General features: G+C 38.9%; 2 protein-coding genes across 2 annotated transcripts; both read right to left on the minus strand.

Annotated features, from left to right (window-relative positions):
• Nucleotides 1-1,079: 1,079 nt before the first annotated feature.
• Nucleotides 1,080-15,915, minus strand: LOC146756388 (kinesin-like protein KIF20B). Its single transcript, XM_085524447.1, has 13 exons — nucleotides 15,669-15,915; nucleotides 15,112-15,173; nucleotides 14,789-14,908; nucleotides 13,374-13,569; nucleotides 9,726-10,929; nucleotides 9,147-9,285; nucleotides 8,295-8,417; nucleotides 7,730-7,891; nucleotides 5,861-5,980; nucleotides 4,153-4,353; nucleotides 3,070-3,196; nucleotides 2,382-2,524; nucleotides 1,080-1,370 (listed from the first exon to the last, which is right to left on the minus strand). Exons 1-13 carry the CDS (start codon nucleotides 15,859-15,861, stop codon nucleotides 1,290-1,292), a joined length of 2,871 nt encoding a protein of 956 aa, XP_085380573.1. The 5' UTR covers nucleotides 15,862-15,915; the 3' UTR covers nucleotides 1,080-1,289.
• Nucleotides 15,916-19,269: 3,354 nt separating this feature from the next.
• Nucleotides 19,270-20,686, minus strand: LOC146756389 (obscurin-like protein 1). The gene is made up of 2 exons (XM_085524448.1): nucleotides 20,363-20,686; nucleotides 19,270-19,718 (listed from the first exon to the last, which is right to left on the minus strand). The coding sequence occupies exons 1-2, from the start codon at nucleotides 20,610-20,612 to the stop codon at nucleotides 19,543-19,545; spliced, it is 426 nt and encodes a 141-aa protein (XP_085380574.1). The 5' UTR covers nucleotides 20,613-20,686; the 3' UTR covers nucleotides 19,270-19,542.
• Nucleotides 20,687-25,394: the final 4,708 nt, after the last annotated feature.

Consider the following 25,394-nt stretch of genomic DNA (forward strand, 5'->3'; position numbering starts at 1 on the left):
ATCATTTAAAGCATGAATAATTTTACTGAATCTGCAACTTACAGAAGAAGACTACATCTCCCAGAGAGCAACACGATGGGTCACGGGACCTGGACTCTATATTAACTCTGTCGCAGAACAGACTGACGTCTTTCGAGTTCTGGCGTTCAGGGGAGTGTGTGGGAGCCTTCACCGTCTCGCCTAAATTTCACAGTAGGCCTCTCGGTTACGGGACTCATTCTCTCTCCTATTTTGCTTGATTCGTTAGCCCAATTTTCAATTTTCAATTATATTGTATTATATTGTGTTATCCGGTATTTCGATATAGTATTTAGTAAATAAGTGTGCCTCCTTAGATCATTGCCGCTGTTTTCTTTTCCTAATTAACTTTTTCCTTTCGGCCCAGGGCCCCTCCGGGGCCCACGGCCCCTGTCACGGACGCAGGTGGATTTTTAGTTCAAACCGTGACATACAGAAACTTAGGTTGCAGTACAAACATGTTTGTTCTTTTTAGAGGGTTTAACAGTAATGTTGTTATGTTATATTTGACTTGTCTCTTTTTTCACTTTTAGAGTATTGTCAATCGAGGCCTTGATTGAGTTATAATAGTTATGTTATTAATTTAAGTAGTGTTGCTATTCTATAGGCAGTATTGTAGGAAGAATTCTACGGAGTGTCCGTCATGGATCCAGATGAGAAGTTCACAGAACAGCAGCTACGAAGCAGGATAAAACTACATGAGAACTGATTGAACAAATGAACTGAACTGCTTGTTAAATATGATTAATCGGCCGTTAAATCAAACCCTTTTTCAGCCTAAAAGAAAACGGGGGAAATGTAGAGAGTGTTTTTTACAGCTAGTTAGCTGAGAAGGGTCGTAAACATGGTGCAGCTAAGCAAGAAGCCATAACACCTGCAAGGACAGCAAGAACAACAGGATGCCCTGGGATGGTGAGAAACTAGCCATGGTTCTGGGAACTCAGCAAGGGAGTAGCTTTCAGTTGATAACAACAAGCTGTTAAGATACTCGGGGATGGTATGTAATTGGGAACCAATGATGAGCTCCACTTTTGCAATATGTATGAGCTAATTATCCGTATTATAAAGGTACACGCAGCCAAGGAATAAATGAGATTCGCTGATCATATGTCAATGACAGGTGTGGTCGTCTGCTTTTCTCCCGCAGTTCTGCAACAAACACCTATATACAAATTTAAGAACACAACGGAGTAACTGTTACTGTTTATTAACAACCAGTTTTAATAATACGATAAAAGTATGTCCTGAGAAAGGGGAACAAACACGCTTCTTCAAGGTTTTTTAGCTGTTCTGGATCTCAGCTGTCGCTTGATGATCAGATGATCACTTTCCTTCTTTTGTTCCTCAGATTCCTGAAGAAAACATTTCAAAAGTTACTCATCTTTTCACACAAGACTGACAAGCTCTTCTTGACCCACGCAAACATATTTCTTCCCCTAAATGGATTTCAGAATGGAATTTGCTTATTATATTTTACTCAGAAAACTATGGGATACCGAGATCATTTTAATGCAGCTTAATCACAAGGAACAAATATGGAGAATGTACAAAATCCTGTTTATCTTAAAAAAGCACACACATCTGAGGAAAGCCTGAAGGCAGCTTTCATTTTGAAATACTTGTTTTCAAAAGAGTATTATAATACTTGTTTTGTGAAACATGAAGCGTTCAGAAAACATTTTTAGCCTCAATCCCTGTAGCTATGACTTGCCCAGAATTTCAGTTCTCGGTTCAGTTCCATGTTCTCAGAACTACAGTGAGAAAAAAAATTCTCATCTTCTTCATCCTCTAACAAAAAAAAATAACATTTTGGTTTCTGCCCCTATCATTCATCAAATCATCAAAAAATTCAGAGGGATATTACAGTATGGGCAAATGATCACTTTGCTGAACAGAAAAAGAACTCTAATATAATTAAAAGATGCAGTTCCAACAGAGCAAGAATGTTCTTAGCACAATAGCTGCCGACAGAGTCATGAAACTGGCACATCAGATCCTCTGCAAGTTGGCTTAGACAGGAGATCATAGTTTAAGCATACCTAAAAAGCTGTCTAAGTTGTGCTCTAGAAAAGCGTGTAGTAGAATAATCCCACTCCGACACACTGAAATTATCTATGATTCCAAATTAGAAGACATCTCCGTGATTGCTACATCACCTACTTAGTAAACTGTAAGCCAGCCAAACACAGAGATCTTTGAGGACAAACTAAAACAGAACAGCAGGAATACCAACAAGAATGACTTGGTAGAATAAAGAAATACCTCAGTACTTTCAACCTCCTCCTGCAAATAGATGAAACCTCCAGTCTGTTTGGACTCCTTAGTAGTTTATTTTAAGCCAAGACTACAGTATAATTGCTTACCAAAGAAGCAGGTATATCTAGAGGGCCAGAAACGACAGTGGAATACAGCTTCCTTTTGCATCGTTTTGGCTTGGTCTCTCCTTCTTTGAGACTTTCAGGTTCGTTTGATTTAGGAGAACTTACTGCTGACATCAGCTTCTTGGCTAGAAGAAATTTGTTTTGATACATAAACCAATCAACTTACTGGTTTTGTGAGTCTTTAAATCACTGAATGCAAAAAAAGCTTCGTAACAATCTTGGTTTATAAATGACACGTAAAATTTAAGTGAAAATACTCAGAAATTGTATTTGTTCATCGAGGTTCTTTATTGCTTCTATAGCTGAAACAGTTTATAGGTTCAGGTACGGCAGCTTAAAGCACGCATTAAAATGGAGTATGAAAGACAATCATGGCTCAGAAGTCGCTGGAAGTCAGAAACTTCAGCAGGAGTTAAACAACAGGCCTAACTTTCGTGCTGACAGAAGCACAAGACAGAACCAACTTTCTCTGTATACTTGTAGGTTTTCACAAATGTAATAATGAATCTCTGAAGAGACGAATAAATGCATTTACTTCATAAATCAAAGGACAAGACAACTTTACATGGCAGACAAGTTCTCTAAGAACACATACATTAATAGCCTACAGCAGAAACAAGCCATTCTACAATGTCTAGAAAACATGGAATAAAACTTATTCTTCACCAACCTTTAGAGTATATAATAGAAGGAGAGCTTTGAATAAAATCTCCAACTTTTTGCAGTGTTTCATCCTTCTTTTTAGTCAGTCTTGAAGCATGTACTCGCTTTCTCAGGAAGTAGTCTTTTCTGGATTTCTGTTCAACAGAGATGTGAACATGTGAAACAACAGATGGGAAAAATCTACTACTCATACTCTGACCATGCCAAGGATACTGCTATCACATGTGAACATCTGTTTTTAAAAACTGCCATGCATATTAATGATATGAACCTTAGTTTAATACAAGGGCTTCACTTACAAAAGCACACGATAATACACTAAAGCTTCTCTTCCCAACTATTCAGTGTGCAATATCCTTCCCTCCAAATCATTACACAGTACAGCCATTACACGCTCTGGGGACAGACTGACTTGCCCTTTGGTTAGCTTATGGAATTTAATAGGAAGAGCTCATAAGCATGTAAGATTCCCATTCAGGTATACACATAAGGATAAGACACTGCTTCTTCCGTGTGACCACACAATTACAGGAAGTCCCAAGCTAGCTTCAAAACTAGAACAAAAAACAACCATTTTCTCATCACTTGCAGAGGGTGAATTAAAAGCCATGACAGAATTTGTATTTTTCGTGCTCTTACTTTTCACAAAATCCTGGGAAAATAAGACAAGTTTCAGCCATGATTCTTTTGGAAAGAACAACTGATGTCACAAAAGTGAACACTTTAAACACTTTTGCTAATAGAAGGGAAGTATCTGCTAGTGGTAACTATTCCACTGTAAATCAGATAATAAATAAGCATTCAATTATAAAAACAGGACATTAAGATATCAGTATTAGACATCTCATGATGTCTAAAAAGCTGATTTATGTCTACAGGTTTCAAAGAAAATACACAATGGAGTTAAGAGAAATTCCCTTCTCTTAAACCATTATCACTGAGCTTGGCTATTAGTTTTGTTCATTAAAGCAGTTCATTGATTAAATTCTTCAACTACTTTACTGAGGTAGAAATAGCATTTTTTTAATGCTTAAATGAGAATGGTAAAAAGGCATCAGATATTTTGTTTTCTGTTGGGTCTAGGTCATACCTCATCCATGTCATCACTTCTTTTCTTTTTTGCCTTAGGCATTTTCACTCCTAAAGGTATCATGCTGCCGTGCTGCTTTATCTCCGTCTTATCAGGTTGCAAAGGTGTCAGTGGGATTTCCACCTCCGGTTTTGGGAACCGACTAGTTTTGCCATTTTCTGCGGACACTCCAGAAGAGTCGAGGACAGTTTCCAAATGATCCTGATAGCACAGAAGAATTTTAAGTGCAAGTGTTAAGGTAGCCATGAGATTAAAAGGTATAAAGCATCTGGAAAAGGATATGTAAGCATTCGATTTTCCTGCTGTAAGAACACTTGTAACAGAAGAAGTCTATTTCAGTTACAGCAGAGTTTTACCCCTCTTTCCTAGAACTTGTTACATTTAAAATTATTTCCAATCTATGATCACAAAAAAAGTTCTTCATGTTAAACTGAGCCTGATACTTTACAAGTCATTTTTTCTCAAGGGCACAGACAACTACACTTTTTTTTAATAGAGAATGGTGGTAGAACTGACACGATTTTCTTCATCTCAACTCTGCTGTGTCAGAACTGGGCAGGAACAGGAGCATTTGATTCAAGTGTTCGATTAACTTCCAGCTTAATCTTAGGGAATTTGCCCTTCCTCTTCTACACTAGAGATGTTATTTACATAAGTAAGGTCCAGCTGGCAAGGTGCAAGCCCAGTACAAGTCATTAAAGAGCTCCATTGCTATCTTTTCCCTGGAGAGAATACAGACATTCAAGCAATGACACCGTACTTAAGCTGAAGGCTATCATGTACCTGCTCATGGTCAAATGGCAGCAAATGCACAGCTAAGTGACAGGGAAATGTCAGTATGCATTTCCCCAGCAGCACTTACTGTCCACAATCCACCCAATCCTGTTTTTCTCAACAGGAACAACAAAGTCAGAACTGAGATCACCTGGACTCCTCCTTCTCTATGGCAGGAATTCAGCTACCATATCAAAAATGAGTTCAGTTGCTGGTTGAACACATGGAAGACAGGCTGCTGGGGACATCAGAAAATGGTAGATGGCTGCTTCTACTGCTGCTAGTAACTAGCAAACTCCAGTGTCCCAAACACAGACTAGCAGCTTTTACTACTTACACTGTTCCAACCCCCTGAGGGGAGTCTTCTTCCTCTCAAAAAGTTACCAAAGATTGTAGAAAGACAAAAAGTAGTCAGAGCCACTTTATCAGGCTCTGCTAAGAATCTGAATGGAGTATCACCACCCACTGTATTTCCAAGAATCAAGTTGGTTAATAAATACTTTGTTTTTAAAATATATGTAACTGCTATTTTATGAAAGTTAGCAATTAAAAACTTATATAGGAATGATTAACATCATCTGCTAACAAAACAATATCCAGAAATCCTGCAGAGGAAGAAAATAAGTTCAATTTGCTGTGCCCGTTTCAGTGGCTCCATGAATTTTTTCCAAGTAACTTATCTAATCATCAGCCACTTCATAAGCATTAACATGAGGAGAGTTTTCAACAGCACCTGACAAAAATTCATCACACAATTGTTTCAACAGCTTTTATTCCTATCAAAGGCTATAAAAACAGGTGATCTGATCACCTTGAAAGGGATAAATAAATTAAAACTTGGGAATTGTTTAGAGAACATGAGATCTTTTCCTACTCATTCCTTATCAAAAGCAATACAATCACAACATTTTCAGATCTGAAGTTTCATACTAACCTCAGATTCATTTAATGAAGTGAGGCTCCTAGTACATCGACGTGACAAATAATTGTCTTCAGCTTTGCATCTTAATGGAATACTTTCTCCAGTTTTAGTTTTGCTTTGTTGTTTCCTAGGCTGTAAATATTTAAAAGGAGTAAAGATTAGGCTATGCATTAGACCTCCAAAATATCTCGAGTTTTCTAAAGTTACAGTGTAAAACCTCAAGCTCAGACGCCACATGAACACGTAAGCTGAAACACAGCACAAGTGTGGGAAGGTAGTAACATCTATTCATTGTGTGATCTTCAGATACACCCTACTGGGTCTCACTAACAGTCTCAGGCAGTATTCTGCCTCCAAAAGAGAGAAAGCGAGACATTATTTAGGGACAAAATCTGTAACGCTGGTCGTTTTGTCATCCATTCCCCCCATACTCTGCACGCTCACAGCTGCTATGTTAGAACACCAAAGGCTAAACCTCTGCCTAATCTTCAGCATCCACATACGAATACATGGAAAACTGCATGGAAAAGTTCCATAATGTACACAGAGAGATGGTGTTCTAGTAAATAAAATATTTTTGAGAAGATGAGAGCTCATGTTTGAGTGGAAGACAAAAAGAACATACAAGTACTCATCACTGAATATGTAGTTAAAGGACTATATGCTAAGAAAAATGATACCAGCTCCAGTATCTCCTAGGAAAACAGAAGAACAAAAAGGGGTTTACAAGATGTTAAGTACTGACTTTCTATAAATATAATCATACTTTTTCATTTACAGAGTCATTCCTTCTACTTTGTCTTTCTTCAAGTAAAGGTATTTCTGGCAAACACTGAGGGCTACTGTGGTTAATGCGTTGTTTTAATTCCTTTATAAAGTCATCTTTGTCAGCCAGTTCTTTTCTTAACTCTTCTATCACAGTTGCATTATCCTAATAAACAGTAAAAACTGCTGAGTTGTGGGATTGGCAAAAGGAATTAACACACACAAGCAGTATTTCAATTACTTAGTAGCATCAGTTTTAGAATTGCAGGCTAGAACACTTAACTATTCAAGAACAGTAACATTTCACGGATTTGTACGGTCACTGTTACAAGTGCAGTAGTCACAGAATTGCCTGGGAAGTTGTAATACAATATATTTTGATTCTTCTATTTTACTTATGTGCTTCAGCCTTCATCTCTCTTAAGATATAATAACCCGAGCTTTTATTTGTTCCCAAATCCTCGGTACTGTGAGAAAGTCGGCAGTTGTAGGGGAAGTTTTGCTATGAGAACATCTTTCTTCTCAGAGAAAGTGAATCCAAACATTCTCAAAAGAGCACAACTCATTTAGTCTTCTGTTTAGCTTCTGAAATTCTATGCTACGGCTTAGATTGGCTATCCTGATTAAAAGCTGGATGTTGAAATAAGAAATGCAACTTCCAGAGATCATCCCCCCTCTGCTTTTTGATGCTTCCCTTAATCTCTCTCCACGTCCCCTTCTGTCTTTTCATGCCATTGTAGATACTACCTCAGAGAAAGCAAAGAAAGTAAGAAACCTGAGACAGAACTACCATCTGAGTATTGAGCCTAGCTTGGGATCCGAAAATGCTGTGAATTATCAGAAAAAGCTACAGATGTCCAGTCTGATTGTAGGATCATAAGCATCAAACTGACATCTGCTTATCTGAACTACTGAAAAAATTGAAATTTTAGTAATTAACAGAAATTCTGTTTCTGAAGAACAAAAATAAAAGCTGGTGCTTTTTTTGGTTAGTTGCACATGATGTCAATACGACAGTGTTCAAGAACAGAACCACACCCAGAATACAAAGAGCAGGTACAGGAGTTTTACAGAATTTATGGGTAGCTAATCAGGTAGGAGGAAAGGAGAGCTGACCTTGCTTGAATCCTTTAAGGCAGATTGTCTCAGTTCTGCTATTTCTGTCTCTTTTTGTATGGCATTAGAAGCCAAAGTTTTGAGCTGTTCTTCCAAAGCTTCTACTAACTGATCTCTCTCCTCACGCCACTTTTGAAGATTATGGTCCTTTTCCTCCAGCTCCTATATTTCATGATGAAAGAAAAGCATACACACACAGTAGAAACAAGCAGAATTTTTAAGACAGCCTAGAATTAATAAGTTTTTCATATAGCATAAATAAGGACTCAAGCTGATAAAAAGAGTTTATGGTAAGACATTTCAATTAACATATCGTGATGTCACTCAACAAGATCAGGTTATATGCATGTATTACATACGTATTTACTATGCAGATTATTGTATTTAAAGCAATCTGCCAGTGCTCTGTAGTGACTAATTATTTGAATATCTTTCATGGTCTACCACTAATTTCAGTTGGCCACTTTCATTTTGCTCCAATTTTTTTATTTTTTTTTGACCTTTTTCCTGTTGCTTGGAAAACCTGCATCATTCATTTAATAAAAATTAAGAGCAAGAAAAATACCTGTTTAAGTTGTTGGATAGTATAGTCTTTATAATCCAGCTCATCCTTAAACTGGTTATTAATCCTTTCAAGTTCTTCCATCTTGTTCCTGAGGGATTCCTCCACAGAACGCATTGTGGACACCTGTAATGTAAGCACAGCTCACGGTTCATTAAAAGACTTCTGTAATCCAACCTGGCCAAATACTTCTTTGTTAAATAAAGAGGAATTCACAAACAAGTGCTGAGTAGGAAAACGACAGCAAGTGCAAGGTTACCAAGGAAGACATGAATTCATTTTTAAGCTTCAATTTTCCACCCCAAGCACACCCAATAAACTTTCAGACTAAGATCCTGCAAAATGGGTTTTAAAATATCTACTTGTTTAATAATTAAATTTTAACTATTAACATCACTGAAGCTGAAATTGAAGAAAAAAAATATACATGCTTATATTAAAGAGCCTCTGGAAATTAGTCTATTTCTCTTCAAGTAAATAGCATTCTTCTTCCCAGTTATCAGCGTTTTTTCACAAGACTTAGGTTTTAGGCTTTGGAGTTACCACGGATACCAATGGCAAGTCACCAGTAACGTAGAGATAATAACAAGTCCCCTCCAGAGGCAGATTAGCTATTCTCTTCGCAAACCTTATTCCAGACTACCAACCAACTTTACTTTCCTCTGTTCATTATCTATGCGAAACCATGTTTTAACTTCTGGTCCCCTCTAGAGCTTCAATGGCAACTTTACCTAAGATTTGCTGTTAGCCACACTAGTGTGAAATTTCCAGCTTCATAGTTAAAGTTTGAGAAGTTTTAACAGCAGAAAGCCAAGCATAATCTTACAGAAAAAAATAGCTCAGTTGACTACAAACCTCGCTTTGTACTTCCTGAATTTGTTTATCGGCATCAGAATGTTTGTCTTTTAGATCTGCATACTCTTCTTCTTTCCTCTGCAAATCTTTTTTCAAATTCAGTACAAGGGCAGAACTCTCAGAAAGAATATTTTCTAGCCTTATGTTAAAAATAAAGACACAAAGAACATTACTGTTACACATCTCATGGAAACAGCAATTACAGCTTAATCCATGCCCTGCCTGTTGGTTTCTATTTGTAAATAGACTCTTAAATCTATCTAGACCAGTGACAAGATTTAAACAATTACTTTTGAATTTCAGCTTGCTTCTCATAAACAGATGCTGAAGCAATAAATTATTCAGATGCTATTCTGAGGGATATACAACAAAACCACCAGAAATCCCCATATTATTCTTCATTTCCTTGCACACTCCTGTTTTCCCTTGGAACTCAAGTAGCATACCAAAGCATCCTAAAGTAGTAGTTTGGCCATTGATAAGCATGCAGATGCATTAAGTCAAAGGGATGTTCCCATTAACTATTTTTAACTCTAGTTCATTCTCAAAGGGCTCTAAGTTAACTCAGTGGTTACTTACGATTCTATACGTTGAACTTTCTCCATTTCACTCTTTTCCTTTTCCCGAAGAGAGTGTTTCATCTGCTCCAAGCTGTTTTTCAGCTGCATAACTTCTTGAATCAGATTTGCTTCTTTGCTACTTAACTCTTCAAACTTTTTGTCTGCATTTGCAGACTTCTCCTGCAGAGTTGCTGTAACTGTCTCCAGATTAACAATAATAGATTCTTTTTCTTTAAGTAATTCATTGAGTTTTGACACATTGTCTTCCATTGTCTTGGAAGCCTCCAGGCGATATTCAAGCTCTCTTATTTTTACCTCACAGTTGGCAACTTCCTCCTGAAATTGTGCAATCACTCTCTGATCTTCTGCAGTCTTTTCTTCAAAGTCCTGAGTTTTCTTTTCTATTTGCTCATGTAACTGATTCACAAGATCATCTTCCTGACTAGTGTGAGTTGTAATCTCACATAGCTTCATTACAAGTTGACGATTATGATTTTCAGCATTATTCAGTCCCGCCTTTAGGTTTTCATTGTCTTGAAGCAGTGCTTTGATGTGCTGACTTTTTTGTGAGGAAACATCAACAATACTTCTGCATACTTCCCAAATCCTTTCAAGACTATAGTTAAAGGAGAGGTCCTGCACAAGATCTGAGATGGAAGAAGTCTGTGACTGAATGCATGCAGAACTAATTTGAGATGTCCCTGTCTCATCTTTTTCAGAGTCTGAGGAATCCTTTACACTGACAAAGTCAGTACCGATGGCATGAAACTCTAAGTGACATTTGTATAATTCATCTAATTTGGTCCGCATTTCTTTTACTTGTGACACTTTATCAATTATATATTCTTTGGCAACTTCTATGTTGTTAGTTAGTTGGGCATTTTTGTTTTCAAGTGTCATATTTATAGATTTCTGTTCATCCAGTTCAGAAGCAATTTCCCGATAGTCAGCTTGACCCTGCAGAATTTGTTCACGGAGGACATCAGCTGTTTCTTCAGAAAAAGAAAGCTCAATACGCAGGCTTGTTACCTGCTTACTGAAATCTTCTTTTTTATTTTTTTCTCTTCTGCATTGTTCTTCAAGCACAGTTAAATGATGTTCCAAGATTTCAGTTCTTTCCCTCAGTGCTAGTACTTCCTTTCGGTACGCGGAGCACTTTTGTTTCATGTGTTCAATTTTCTTTTGCTCTACAGTGTTCTTTTTCTTTCTCTCATTTACAACTACTGTAAAACAAACAAACAAACAAACAAAAAAAAGGGAAAAGGAATGTAGCTCAGATTGATTAAAATCATTATTACATAGCAGTTCACAACACCAAGTAGCAACTTCTAAGTGAAAAACTGTCGTAATATGCAAGCCATGCCCTCACATCACATAGTATTTGATACTAGTGAAGGAATTAAAGTCCTCTGAACACGTAATCAGGTGCCTCAGATTTCTATACAGAATTAACAGCAAAAGGTTTTCAGTCTGGAAGAACACTTTTACCATGGCACTACTCAAACCTTCCACTCCACACCAGTAGAAAATCTTATTAGATCTAAGAAACATGGGAACGAGATAGATAATTCACAGCTATATTCTTTCTATCTTCCGTGCTTCAGCAATCCCTATAAGGCAGCCAGGAATCACTCCATCTACATCTAAATGGTAGATAAACAGTTCTCTAAGAAATTTCATTCCAACTCACAGTCCTCTTACTTTCAAAAGAAAGATAAAACCCTGGACAAGTTGATCACTTAAGTGTTGATATCTGTCTCTCTTATTCAGTTGATCTCTAAACAAAATATGAGGATTCCTACTTCTGTCCACACTTACTCTTTTGCATATAAAGTTCACTCATAAAGTTGTACAAATTTGCAGATTCAAGTTTCCATAAATATTCCATTAGCTTGGGGCTGTTTTTTTCTTTAACTGGTGAGCAATTAGCTAAAATCACATGCATTTTCTTTCTATCAAAAGCGACTTCTGCTGTATTTCATCATTGCTTTAGAATCCAGTTATGTCCATTCCATAATATGCATACTTTAAGTATTAAAAAAAATAAGTCAAGACTTACTAGGGATTGTGTCACCACAACAATATATTCCATGGTGATTCTTGTACAGTCCTTTTATTACTACAACTACAGAAATGCAGAATTTTATAGCGCCCACGTGCAGCCTGCATTACATACAGATTCACATGTAGTGCATGGAAACAGCCTCTTAACTCATCTAAGGATTTTTATATACAGCCCTCAACTGATTTAAAAGTCATACTGAAGAAACAGCAGTGGCATATTCCACCCCAAACCAGGTTTTGGGTTTGATTGCTGCTCCCAGCAACACTAGTGAGGGGAATATGATTTATAAGTAATCTAAACACTTTATGCTGAAAACAAGCAAGCAAGCACTAAAGCAAGATAAATAAGACTAGGGAGAAGATGTGTAATGTTCAGTCTAGAAGCTCCTTACACAGGAAGTAGGGAAAAAGCATTATTACAGAGCATAGGAAACAAGACCTAAAAGCTCAGAGAATGGTGTAAATACCCTGAACTTGAAGCTGAGATAACCTAGCATCTCCTAAAACACTTTTGCTCGTGCTACTTATATAACTAATTCTACAAAAGAACCAGCACAACATACCTGTGCTCATTGTTCTACTGTGTATATTTAACATAGCTAAAGAATATATATTAAGCGGTTTTTGAAATTGGACGCTATTAATTCTCACAAATAGAAGAAAATTTTAACATGATTGAATACTCAGTACTTCTAAACAGAAAACTTCATGCTGACATTGTGACTATCAGCTACCCATTTTAATTCCTATGTGGAGCATTGCTGTCATTAATTGTTAAATGAGAGCTTTGGTCATATGATTAGAACAAACCCACTACTATTTGGAGTATGGAGGAGTCCACATCCCTCTCTCAGTCTCTGGTAAGATGCTTATATGTGATGCCATTCAGTGGTCACATTAGGATTCAATATTTATGCCAAATAAAGGCAGCAGGGACAAATCATCCAAGAACAGCATCTCATCCAAAGAAGGCCTTGACTTTCTCCCTTGCACATATTTTGCAAGAGGAATACAAGAAAGGAAGGGAATACAGCTAAGTTTTAGATTTTTCCCTTCTACATTGTATATGCCTTCCGTAATTCTAGGAACTCTGATGCTCAGCTGTGCCCAGAAGTGAAGTTAAATGTATCAGAGCTTATCCAAACCATTTTGCTCAAATATTGCCCATGAGCGAGCAATTAGCAGGTCGTCAACAATTTTGATAGTTGCTTCAGGAAAAACAAAACAAACAAACAAACAAAAAAAAGCACTTGAGCAGCTGATGCTACTCAGAAGATCAGCAACAGCAGTTGAAACAATCCTAAAGAAACTGCTTTAAAACTATTACCAAATCTGCAAGTGCATCAACAGATGAGGAAAAAGCAGCAAAAAGGAAAAAAATCGTGCAAAAAACTTTTATTCTTAAGCATTCAAAAATGAACAGCATAGGACCTTCTGAAAAAGGGATATTTACATAACAGTTACTTCTATTTACAGTTTAACACAGTGGCTTTTCTCCTTATACCATAAGGTACGCGCTTCACAGCCTTTTGCTTCCTATCCGGAATAGGAAGCAATTTATTGTTTTGGAAGACACCCTGTTCAACGATGGAAGAAACTGTACCTTTCTTTGGAGGTGGCTCTTCCACAGTAGGCTTATCTTCATCAGTACTGCGCTTTCTTCCCACTTCCAACTCAGTTTTCTCCTGTTTCAGTGCTTTAACTGAAAGCACTGAAAATTGGCTGCTTTCAGTTCCTTTATTAGTGTTCTCTTCTGCCGGTTCTGCTTTAATGGTAGTTAAATGGTAGGTAGTCTTTTCCTGTATTGATATAAGATCAGTTACATTGAAGCTTAACAAAAGGAGCACTTAAGTCTCAGTAATCTTCTGTAGGCAAATATTTACACAAAACCATACAGGTAAAATATTTACCCAGTGACTCTATAGACATCAGTTACAAATTTCAATAGCAGACAGAACAAGTACACCTTCAGATAATGACAAGTGCAATACTTGGTAGAGTATACAAGGGAAAGCAAGAGCCTAGCAGGTTACAAAGTAAAAGACTTGCACACAATCAAGAGTTTACCAGTTTATCAAAGAATTTCCTGTTTCCAAGAAGTCAACAAAATTACAAACATGGTCAAAGAGCAAATGGTCAGCTCTCATACAAGTTCATCACATCACACTTCTGCTAAGCTGCTAAAATCACTTTCATCGTGACAGATATAATCCAACCTTAAAGCTTAGTCAGCTCTGTCACGCATATTTTAGATTGTGTCCTTGACCACAAGTGAAGCTTCCTTACTTACAAGATGACGATTGTTAAGCCATGCTGGCACTGCCAAGGACTGATTATTCATCTTTAGTAACTTATGAAAAGAAAAGCCTCAGAAGTGTTCAGGCCACACAATCTCACAGATAGAGTTGGAGCCTTGTTCTTGGAAGAAGTAATAGGCGAGGACATGACTACTCATCACAGTCAGCTTTAATACCATGGAAATACTAAGTTGCAGTGATGCAGACAGTCAAAGACTAAGAAGGGTCAAGTTGCTAAGCTTACAAGGTTAGAGATCTGAGTGACAGAATTAACTATAAATGTTTTCAGAGCTACTTCAGGCTACCAAACATCAAAAAATGAACAAAAACCACCAGAAGTGGTATGCACACATACTTAATCAAGCTAGTCTTCACATATTCAGTAGCTCGCGGTACATTAGTCAGGATAAAGTTTTATGGACTGCATAGAACATGGAGATATCCTGACCATTCATACTCGTACTTCCAACTCTACTCAACATACTTTTACTGTTGCTCTTCCTCTGATGTAGGAGTGTGAGGCAGGAGTTAGTGGAACACACTGATATTTTTGTTGTTTGTGTTAACAACAACTACCTTCAGATAAATTTGAATTGTTTACAATTTCAAGCGAGTACCAGCTACATACAGAAAATCAGTTTTCCAAAAATGTGTTGATTACAAGCATAGAATTAGTGTTTTTCTTTTTTTGTATAAGGATACGGAGATGTGTAAAACTCACATAATCTTTTACTTTTTCCTCTAAATGAGATTTTAAGTCTTGTAGCTCTGTAATAATGTCATCTTTCTGCACCACGATGTCCATTAGCTCTCGAACCCTTTCATTTTGTGCATTCATTTTCTTAGAAATAAAAAATAAAAAAAATTCAGTCATCAGTTTCTAATGTAGTGTTAAGTAGCTGAATTACACAATGCATTAAGGGCAAATTCAGTTAAGCTAAGCTCGGTAAGAAATCTATTAATGGAGCCTACTGGAATAGCATTTTAAGCTACCACAAGTTGGTATTAAAACAATTTTACACAACATCTTCTTGATAAAGTTACCTCAGTTGCTTCTTTAAGTTGCTCAACAGACTCATCCAATTTAATCACCTGCATTTCAAAGTCTGTAACACACAGAAAAGGTTGTGTTACATAAGTAGCCAATAGATAGTTTATTAAGTAATCAATTTTTCCAGATATTCTAATGTTTAGGTAGCTTTTGAACAGATTAATTAATTTGCATGTGGTCTTCACTTATTGGGAGTGATTCAAAAGTTTTCTATATTTCTTGGAACGAAAACATTGCATCAACAAGACATAAAGAAGAGTAGAGATTGCAATATAAAAGTTAAAATCAAGATATAGACATTTAACCCCATACTTACGAAAGCGTAAAGCTGCTAGTTGCAGTTTAAAGGAGAGGGGGAAAAAAAGAAAAGAAATAACCAAAAACCGTGGAATTGCTGAACCTGAATATACACAAGGAACAAACTATCACTTATCTACAGGCTATGGTTCCAAAGGTAGAACATCTCCTCTAATTCCTACTCAAACTGGTTATTTCTCTTTTAGATTAATGAACTATTTCTGTCTTCTACCTTTCACATCGCATAACTCACCTTTGTTCTTCTGCATCAGCTCTTCTTCAGTTTTAAGTAGTTTGCTGTTTTTCTCTGTTAGCTCTTCTTTGGTCTCCATCAGTTCAAAGTTAGTTATCTCCAGCTGCTTTTCAAACCAGCCAGTATCTTCCTTCGGATCCCCCAGGGATACAATGGAACTATGTGCTGCCTCAGCTTGCTCTTTGATATCCATGACATCATAATGCACAGAATCAAGAATGCCCTCAGGATCAACACAGGTGTCAGGCTATGTTCTCCACCCTGAAACGTAATTTATAATCAGTTAAAACTGGTGAATAGCTGACTACATAATAGCTGTTATTTCTACAGATAGTCTGGATAGCCACTATGAAGACAGCCATACAAGAAGTTTTTAATTTCAGCTTCAAAACCCACCTCACAAATTCACATACAACATGAGAGTGATTCGTATGGGGGGAAGATAAGTGGCATTCTAGTAACAGCTAATATATTTTATAATATTTGATGACCACACTCCCTTTTTTTTTTTTTTTTTTTTTTGTTTTTTTTAAATATTACCCCAGATTGATCTCCTTCAAATTTAACGTACAAGTTCGGACTCCCCTTTTCTTTGTATACAGCGTAAATTTTCATTTTGTGTTGCAGAAACAAGGAAAATGCCAAAATTCCCAAAGCTTTCTGAAACTGTCCTTAAGGCTCAGCAACTATTCCTGCTAGATGAAGAATAGATGTATCTTGCTCATCATACAGCAACACAGCATGCACTTCTTTGTAAACAGCCTTGTGTTTCTACAAGATGTGCCCATAACATTTAAATAGTAAAAAGGAAAATATTTAAGAAAAAAAAAAGAAAAATACCAGGGTGTCATGGTTTAATAATTTTGTAATTTTGCTATCAGTATTCCACATCATAACGTCATATAAAGCATGAATAATTTTACTGCTCCCGAACACTTGCAGTATATTGATGATATTGTCGTGTGGGGCCATACAGCAGCAGAGATTTTCAAGAAAAGAAAACAGATAATCCAAATTCTTTTGCAAGCTGGTTTTGCCATTAAGCGCAGCAAGGTGAAGGGGTCTGCCCAGGAAATCCAGTTCTTAGGTGTAAAATGGCAAGATGGGCATCGACACATCCCAGCAGATGTGATGGAAAAAATCACTGCTATGTCTCCTCCCACCAACAAGACAGAGACCCAATCTTTTCTGGGAGTAGTGGGCTTTTGGAGAATGCATGTCCCAAACTACAGCCACATAGTGAGCCCCCTCTATCAGGTAACACGGAAGAAGAATTATTTCTCATGGGGTCCTGAGCAGCAGCAGGCTTTTGAGCAGAGAAAACAAGAGATAGCCCGTGCTGTGGCCTTGGGGCCAGTACGGACGGGACAGGATGTAAAGAACATCCTCTACACTGCTGCTGGAGAGAAAGGTCCCACTTGGAGTTTGTGGCAAAGAGCTTTAGGAGAAACCCAAGGCCAACCCCTGGGACTTTGGAATCGAGCATATAAAGGGTCTGAGGAGTGCTACACTCCAACTGAGAAGGAGATCTTAGCCATGTACAAGGGGGTTTGGGCTGCTTCTGAAGTAGTTGGGACAGAGGTTCAGCTCCTTCTAGCACCTCGCTTGCCTGTGGCCCCCCTGTCATGGACACAGGTAGATTTTTGTTTAAGCCGTGACAACTACCCAGAATGCAGCATAAGGGAATTTTTGCCTAGAACTCTGGAGGACTATTTTTAACTCAGAAAGGTCAGAGATAGAAAGTTCACACTGATTTCTGGGTCACCAGCCTCACCGTACATCAGCATTTTTGGTTTTTAAATGATACATAAAGTTCTCAATGGCACTGCTCTAGTCGGTAGTTCTTTCCCTTTCCGTGCAGCTTGCTCTGTGCATGGCTTGTGAACCGCTATTCAGGCCAGACAGCTGCAGCCCCAAAGATCTGCCATAAATGTACAAATTCTACCAGGATAATGTCTTGGTAGTGGAGAAACAGGATGCGCAGTCATATGGCTCTCACATATACCTTGTACAACCAGCTTGGCTCTGGACTGGGCATCACCAATGTCACAGGTGTACATGTCACTGTCACTTTTCTCCAGATTTTTTATGCACAGCTGCAGGTCTCGTCCTTTCTGTGCCCTCTTGTATTTCCTGCCAGGCCTGAGCTCAGCAATGCCTTTCCTCCATATGACGAAGGATGCGGCTTTCTCGCTCTGACATGTAAAAAGTGCACTTCCACTTTCTTCAATTTTCACATCTGAAAGTTCCTTGATAAAGTAATTAGGTTTTTCTGGAAGGAAAAAGAGAAGGATGAGGGTGTAGGACAAAGGCATTTGTTACCCCAACAAGTCCCAAGCATACAGAGGTGTCCTGAATCTCCTTTGCCCTCATTTCAGAATATCACATAGAGATGCAAAGAGTCTAAGAAGACCACAGAGTCCACCCATTTACATAGGTTTGATAATTCCAGTAGATATCTGGAAAGTTCAATACCATTATACATGCGCTGGTAGGATCTCATCTGATAAACTGCATATAGTTTTGATTACACATATTCAATAGAGACTAATTCAGATTGCCATCTTTTCCTGGCTCACTAACACCCAAGATCATAGAATCATAGAATGATCACAGAATCATAGAGTGGCCTGAGTAGAAAAGGACCTCAAAGATCATCTAGTTTCAAACCCCCTCCAAGGGGTCACCAACCACCAGACCAGGCTGCCCAGATCCACATCACACTGGAGAATCATTCAGTTTCCAGATTATTTTAAGGAAAAGATTTTAATCCATCATATTTTCTGAAAACTAAGAATTGATCCTGCTCAAGGAAACAGAAGAGAAAAACATCACCCACAGGCTGCAGATATTTACCTCGACTTCTCTACATGCCATCCCCAGTGTGCTTTTCAACTCACCTTGCACAGTGACCCTGGCTTTTGTTTCAGAGTCCTCTGACTCACAGGGGTACTCCCCACTGTCCTTGGCAGTACAGTCATGGATGATCAGAATGGCCCCAGTTCCCTCCTGCTGCAAGTCGTACTTCTGGCTTTTTCTGATTGCTTTGCCATCCTTGTACCACCTGATGTTCACATCAGGCTTCGACAGCTCACTGCTCAGGCTGATGTCTTATCCTCCAGCTGTTTTGTAACCTCAGTACGTTTTTCTGAAAGAAAACATGCTTTTTGAGTAACATACACTTATGGTAGGATGCCTCTCTCAAAATACATGCATCTACATGCTGGAGATAAGTTAGAGAGGCACTTGCAACAGACGCCATCCTACAGCCAGCAGTAATCTGCAAAGTACAAACAATAGAATTCCAGGCAGCATTTATTCTCTCTTAAATCTACCCCATTGAGGATGATGAACCATGTCTGAAAACTGCCTCTTTCTTCTCTCCACTCATCACACTGGGAGCCTCGGATGATGCTCTCAGATGCACATGCTCTAGATAGGAATTTGTTGTACAGCTAGATGGTGTGAAGGCCATCCCTTCAGCTTATAATTAGAGGATATTTGCTCCCACAGTTCCCTCAACAGAGCATTCCTGATTTACTGTTAATGGAACAAGCTGTAGTGAGATGCCCATTTCCAACACTACCCCAGTGCTTTGGGTAGTTCTCACATTTGTGTAAAATGTTTCCTCCTTTTACTTATTTTTAAGAGAAATTCTCAGTGCTTCAAGGTTCAAGTAGAAGGTTGCTATTCACTTTAACCATATTATGAGTTAGCTCTCACGACAATCTTATCAGAAGACAGTTGAAGGAATCAGACCCCAGAATCTCTCCCATCTCATTGCCTTTCACAGAGAGGCTTTGGAGGTTAGACCACGGGCAGTAAAAACGACTTCCCCAGCGTCAGTAGGAGTCACACTTTTGATAAGGAGAGCCTATTTCTGACTCACGTTAGAAGCTTTAAATCGCCCACCACTTTCCACTCTGCTTCCATTCAGTGTCCAGTTGAACTCATCAATGCTTTCATGGGACGGAATGCATTCAAAAGTACAATCTTCTCCCTCCTGGATTTCAGTGTTTTTCAGCCGTTTGGTAATGCCACTATTCAGCTCTGGAAGGTAAGAGATAGGTTAGTATGAGGTTTATATGGAGAAAAGGCATGTGTGACTGACATGAGTAGCAGTACTGGTGTTTGAACTCAGGATTTGCAGAACATGGCTGCATTCCTTACTGATGTATTCTCTAAGACATTCTCCACTCAGAATTACCAGAAAGCTATTAAAAAAAAAGAGACGTGAATCTCTTGTCTTTGCTCTGGAAGAACTACAAGGCGAGCAGCTCAGCCCATGGAGCAGAATGAAGATTCAATGAGCCACAGAGGGAACAACCTAACAGAGAGGACAACTCTAGGATGCTGTGTGAGAAAAAGGGTTTTGCCTATGACAAGAAATCAAATGTTTCTATTAGCTAATTTGTTACCATCCTACCCTACTGGTGTTCAAACCATTTCTCCATTTTAGGGATGTTTAGAAAGGAAATATTTCCAGGACATTCTTGATGTGTTTGGTGATTTTCATGGCAAAAGGAGATACATTTACTTCAAAAGCAATGGGAATTTTCCAGACATCACTGCGCTAAATTGCAGAAATACACTTCTATTGTAGAAACTATTAAGGCTCGTGGGGGAATATGTGTAAGACATAGTGACCACACTGAATGTGCTTTCAGCACTCCTTTACTTTCCACAGTACTTACCCTGAATGCCGACCTTTGACTTGGCAACATCAGTGCCAATATCACAGGTATAGAAACCTGCATCTGACTTCTTGAGGTCATGGATAAGGGGACATAGGGTCTTCCCAGACTGTACCAGCTCATACTTGTTGCCAGAAGAGAGCACAACACCGTCCTTCTTCCACACTGGTTTGACCTTCTCTTTAGAGACTTCGCATTCCAATTTAATCACACCCCGCTCCTCAACAAAAACATCATCCAAGGACTTCATGAAGACAGCAGGCTTCTCTGCAATTAAACAGGCAAAACAGAACAACGTGATACAGAAGTTGAGACATTTCCAGTTGCTTTCAGATTTTTAAATAGGGATCAATAAATCTTTACCAGTACTGACGACACCAGTATAGAACCTAGGGCGATTTCATGTCCGTTGACTGAATGCGCTTTATGGTATTCTGATCTAATCAGGAGGAGAATACAGGGAACAGGAGGGACAGCCTGCATTGCCGGTGGGTGGGACTGATATCATATGAAGTAATTGGGATGCAGCTCTTCTAAAGCTGGAGAGCCGGCATTGCCCTCACGTACAGCAGAGCTCATACAGCAGGCCTCAGGATTAAGAGGATAAGCTGCTGAACAATTTTGATTTTCCTGTTTTATTGACTCCTTTTATCTATCTTCTATTTCACACATCAGATGTTTATAATGGGGAAAAAACACCCACCAAATGCAAAAGAAAGGAGAAAAATGAAATCCTTCAAACTCTGGAGTGCATAGAGTAAAAGAGCTTAATTGCTGGGGAGATCAGATTAGAATCACAGTATCCTTAGAATTGGAAGAGACCCTTAAAGGCCATCTAGCCCAGCTCCCCTGCAATAAACAGGGACATTCACAGCTAGATCAGGTTACTCACAGCCTGGTCATTAGTCATCCCAGAGGCAAAACACACACTGAATGATCTCTCCCTGCAGTCATAAATACTTGGAGACAATAGCATTGACACTGCATGTTACTGAAGCAGTAAAAGAAATTGCTCTTGTAACTCTTCTTGTGTTAAGTAAAATGATGATAAAAAGCAATGGAATGCTTTGGCAGGACACCAAAACCATCCTCCTTCGTTGATATCTGCTGCAATGGAACCTTCCACTGGAAGAAAGCCCCTGATGTCTTGTCACCCCAGAGAGGTGAGCTTTAGAAGCAGGACTGCTGCACAATAGAATGAACTGGGGCTCCTTAGCATCTCTTACATCCAGGAGGGGTGTGATCAGACCCACCTATCACCTTCAGGTGCGCTTTCTGACACCTTGTCTGACTTCACTGTCACTGTGCCAGCATCCTCAGGCTTAACCTGCTTCATTGTCAGTTTGCAGCAATTGCCAACGTTCTTGATGTCCTTGTAATTGTTGGTGTAAATGAGGTTGCCATTCAGGAACCATTCCACGTCCTCGTCATCATGGGACAGCTCGCAGGAGAAGACAGCAGAGCTCTCTTCTTCAATTTCTACATCCTGCAAGTGCTTCGTTACTTCTACATTGCGGGCTGTGGGGAAACAAGGTGAACTGTTACCACTGTTACTATAAATCATACTGGGATGTGGTAGAATGGTTGGACTAGATAATCTTTGTGTAGTATTCTCAGTGAAGATTATACATTTATAAAGTTAGCAGGAGAGAACGGCAGAAATCAACCAAGAGAAGAGAAATCTGAGGTGAAATAGGACATGTAAGAGACCACCCCCCCTGCTCTTACCTTCAGCTGTCAGCGTGGTTTCAGTCTCTGCAATTCCTGCCTTGCACTTGTACAAACCAGCATCATCGGGCTTCAGCTTCAGAATCTTGAGCTCTGCTGAATGCTTATCCCTCTTGATCTTGTACTTCTCAGAGGGCACGATGGGTGTGTGGCCCTTGAACCATTTCACAAGCTTTGGAGAAGGCCTGAAGTCACAGGACAGGATGACAGAATGACATTCCAAAGCTGTCTTGTCCTCCAGCTTCCTGGTGATTTGTATATGGTAATCTGCAAAGCAGGGCTGGAAGAGAAGAAAGGATGAGGACAATTGGAAGAAGAGGAAAGTCTCTTGCGTCTGCTCCATTTCAATTAATCTCATGTTCACAATGGTTTTTTGAACCACTCTAAAGATAAAAAAAACGATTGTCTATAGGGAATGCCATTGACTACATTTCTATAAAGTAATACTGTATATTATCTACCAAATGCAAGGTCCAGCTCTTGTTCTGTGCTTATTAAATTGCTCCCAAATGTTGAGGCTTTTATTCAAATAAGAGTGAGTTAAAAATATAACAAGTACTTTAGGATGTGAATGGATAATCTTACGCTGGGGACAACAGCGGACAAAAAGCCTGGAAGTTTCTTTCAGATGAAATCAATGAGAAATGGCATCAAACTTATGTGCTACCAAACTTCAACTTGTCTAGTTCTGAAATACAATTAATTTCACCTGATTTGACCTCTTTGCTATAGCCAAGGACAAAACGTCAGCTCTGTAGATCTGAATAGTAAGCACATCAAAACTATTCAAACAGATCTTTTACTGAGATGCAGCTGTCTCATTTAGTGTCCAGCGACTTTTAAATGGAAATGGAGCAGACCCTCCAGACACACACACAATATTTCAAAGACCCCAGTGAAGGAAGACTGTACGTTAATTAATTCTTCATCTTCATGATGTAAACCAAGCCAGGATATGTTACCTCTGACGAGCAGATTGGCTGTGGATTTTGATTTGCCAATTGAGAACTGAATGGTGCCTGTCATATCAGTGGTGGTTTTCAGTATGGTCAGCTGGTGGATGGTGCCTTCTTGCTGCATAATCAAGTTTCTGCCAGCCTGTAAGACTTCCCCACGTAGATACCACTTGGGAGGTTTCACAGAAGGAATGGATATCTCGCATTCAAATTTGGCTTCTTCAGGCTCAGTCACATCCTCATCACACAGCTCCTTTACTAGATTAATGGATTGCTCTTTAAGAAGGATGGAAGGAGAGAAAGCAGAGATTTAGAAGGAATGTAAAAAACCCTTACATTATCACCCCACTTACTCACACCAGCATTACTGCACATGAACACTACACCTATCAGCTCAGAATGCCTTGAAACATCATTAAAAAATAATAGAAAGAAAAGAATGTTGTTAAGAAGTCAGACAATAAGATTGACAATCTGAAAAGTGCCCAGATCTTCTGATTCCCAGTCCAACATCTAAATCAAACCATGACCTTCCCATCCCAATATCAAACTCCTCGCATTACGAAATGGAAAAGAGGTTCAATGAAACACGGACATTGATAATTACTTTGGTTAAATACAGCAACTTAGCTCTGAACAACAAGTTTTCACCTAGTAAAGGTCTCTGTAGCTCAAATGTAATGACTCTACTTAGGAGAAATTCATTTTCCAGGAAGTTCTTGCCCTTATAATTGTAACAGTGGCAAAGCTGGGGACTGAACTCTTGAGTAGTGTGCTAACTCAAATGTCTCCCTTTTCTTTATCACACTTAACATCATATATATACCCTAACATTGTATATATTAAAAAAAAAACCAAAACCCTGTGTTCTTTTCAAACAGCAAGAGAAAATGAAGAAAAAGTCAAGCTATGTTTTTTATCCCTCAACGTTCAAACACAAAGCTGAAGTCTAAACGTAGAAAATCAACCTCCTAAGAAAATAATCTGTTTTACTTAGCAAAAGTAAATTCCAAAAGAGAAGCTGGATATTTTGTGGGCAGAAAGGTAGGTAGGTAGGAGTTTTTATTTCTGTGAAAGGTCCTGGTGGTGTTTAACTTCCTTGACATTAAATCAAAGGATGTTAGCTCGTTTATAACATAAGATAATTTAATCAAAATCGTCATCAGAAGCATAATTACCTTTAACTGTAAGATGGGCACGAGATTCTGCCTTTTCTGCTACAGATTTTATTTCTGCTGCATCCTTGACTTGGACACGTGTGTAAGTCAGCGAGTAGCTCTTTCCTGAAGCAGAGAACCACAGAGTCACTAAGGCTGGAAAAGACCACTAAGGTCATCTAGTCCAACCGCCAGCTCATCCCTACCAAACTGGGCTCTTGAGAGCAACCCCACAACTACACTTGGCTTCCTTGAGCAAAGAGCTCTGAGGCACATGGCCAGGCTGAGCATCATCCATCTGGTTTCACAGCATCACTGCCTGTTCTCTCATGTCAATGAAACCACCCATTCCCCCACGTCCACATCCCCACCAAAGTGTAATCTAAACATGGCTTCTACAAGGACTGACCAAATGTGGCTGTCGTCACCTTCAAAGTACCTGATACAGAAGGATCACACTCACTGTCAGACAAAGCCTCTTTGGAGAGTTGAACTGACTGCCCTGTTCACCCCCACTTTGGAAATAACTGCACTCATTTCCTACCTGCTCCCAGCAGTGTGGGATGGTGGGATAGCATCACACTTCCCACACTAAGCATCCCACCATGTCACTTGTTCCACCCTAACCTCAGTCCCAAAACAAAAGGGGAACTCGCTTCTGAACCCTCTTCACTTCATTTCAGATGTCTTATATGCTTGATCTCCAACCCACCCCCCACTCAGGAGAAAGATCCCCCTCTTACACCCTACCATCTTGCCGCATTCTGATGTTGTCATCAGCCTTCAGCTGGTTGTCATCTTTGTACCACTGGCTCTGAACCTCATCGTGTGAAATCTCAGACAAAAGATGCACTCCCATATTCATTCACTTCCACATCTTCCAGTGCTTTAACAATCTTGATATCTCCAGCTGTGAAGCACTAGAGATATATTTGTCAGGATATTTCCAGAACTGAGTGCAGCATTATTTCCTTACACATATTTGCATAGAAAATGAGTAGGATTATGTTTTATTCTAAACCATCATCCATTCCTGAGTCATTTCTCTCTTCAACACAGTCAATGCATTATTGCCCTTGAACTTAAAGATAGACTTACTATCTACAATGGAGCTCCCAGCAAACAGTTTTAATGGAAACCAGAATCTCATTTATTCTAAAACCTTTCAAGCAAAATTAAGGGTAGAAAAAC

Source organism: Coturnix japonica, chromosome 27 (genome assembly GCF_054131305.1).
Source record: "Coturnix japonica strain WE chromosome 27, WE-NBRP24, whole genome shotgun sequence".
Classification (NCBI taxonomy): Eukaryota; Metazoa; Chordata; class Aves; order Galliformes; family Phasianidae; genus Coturnix; species Coturnix japonica.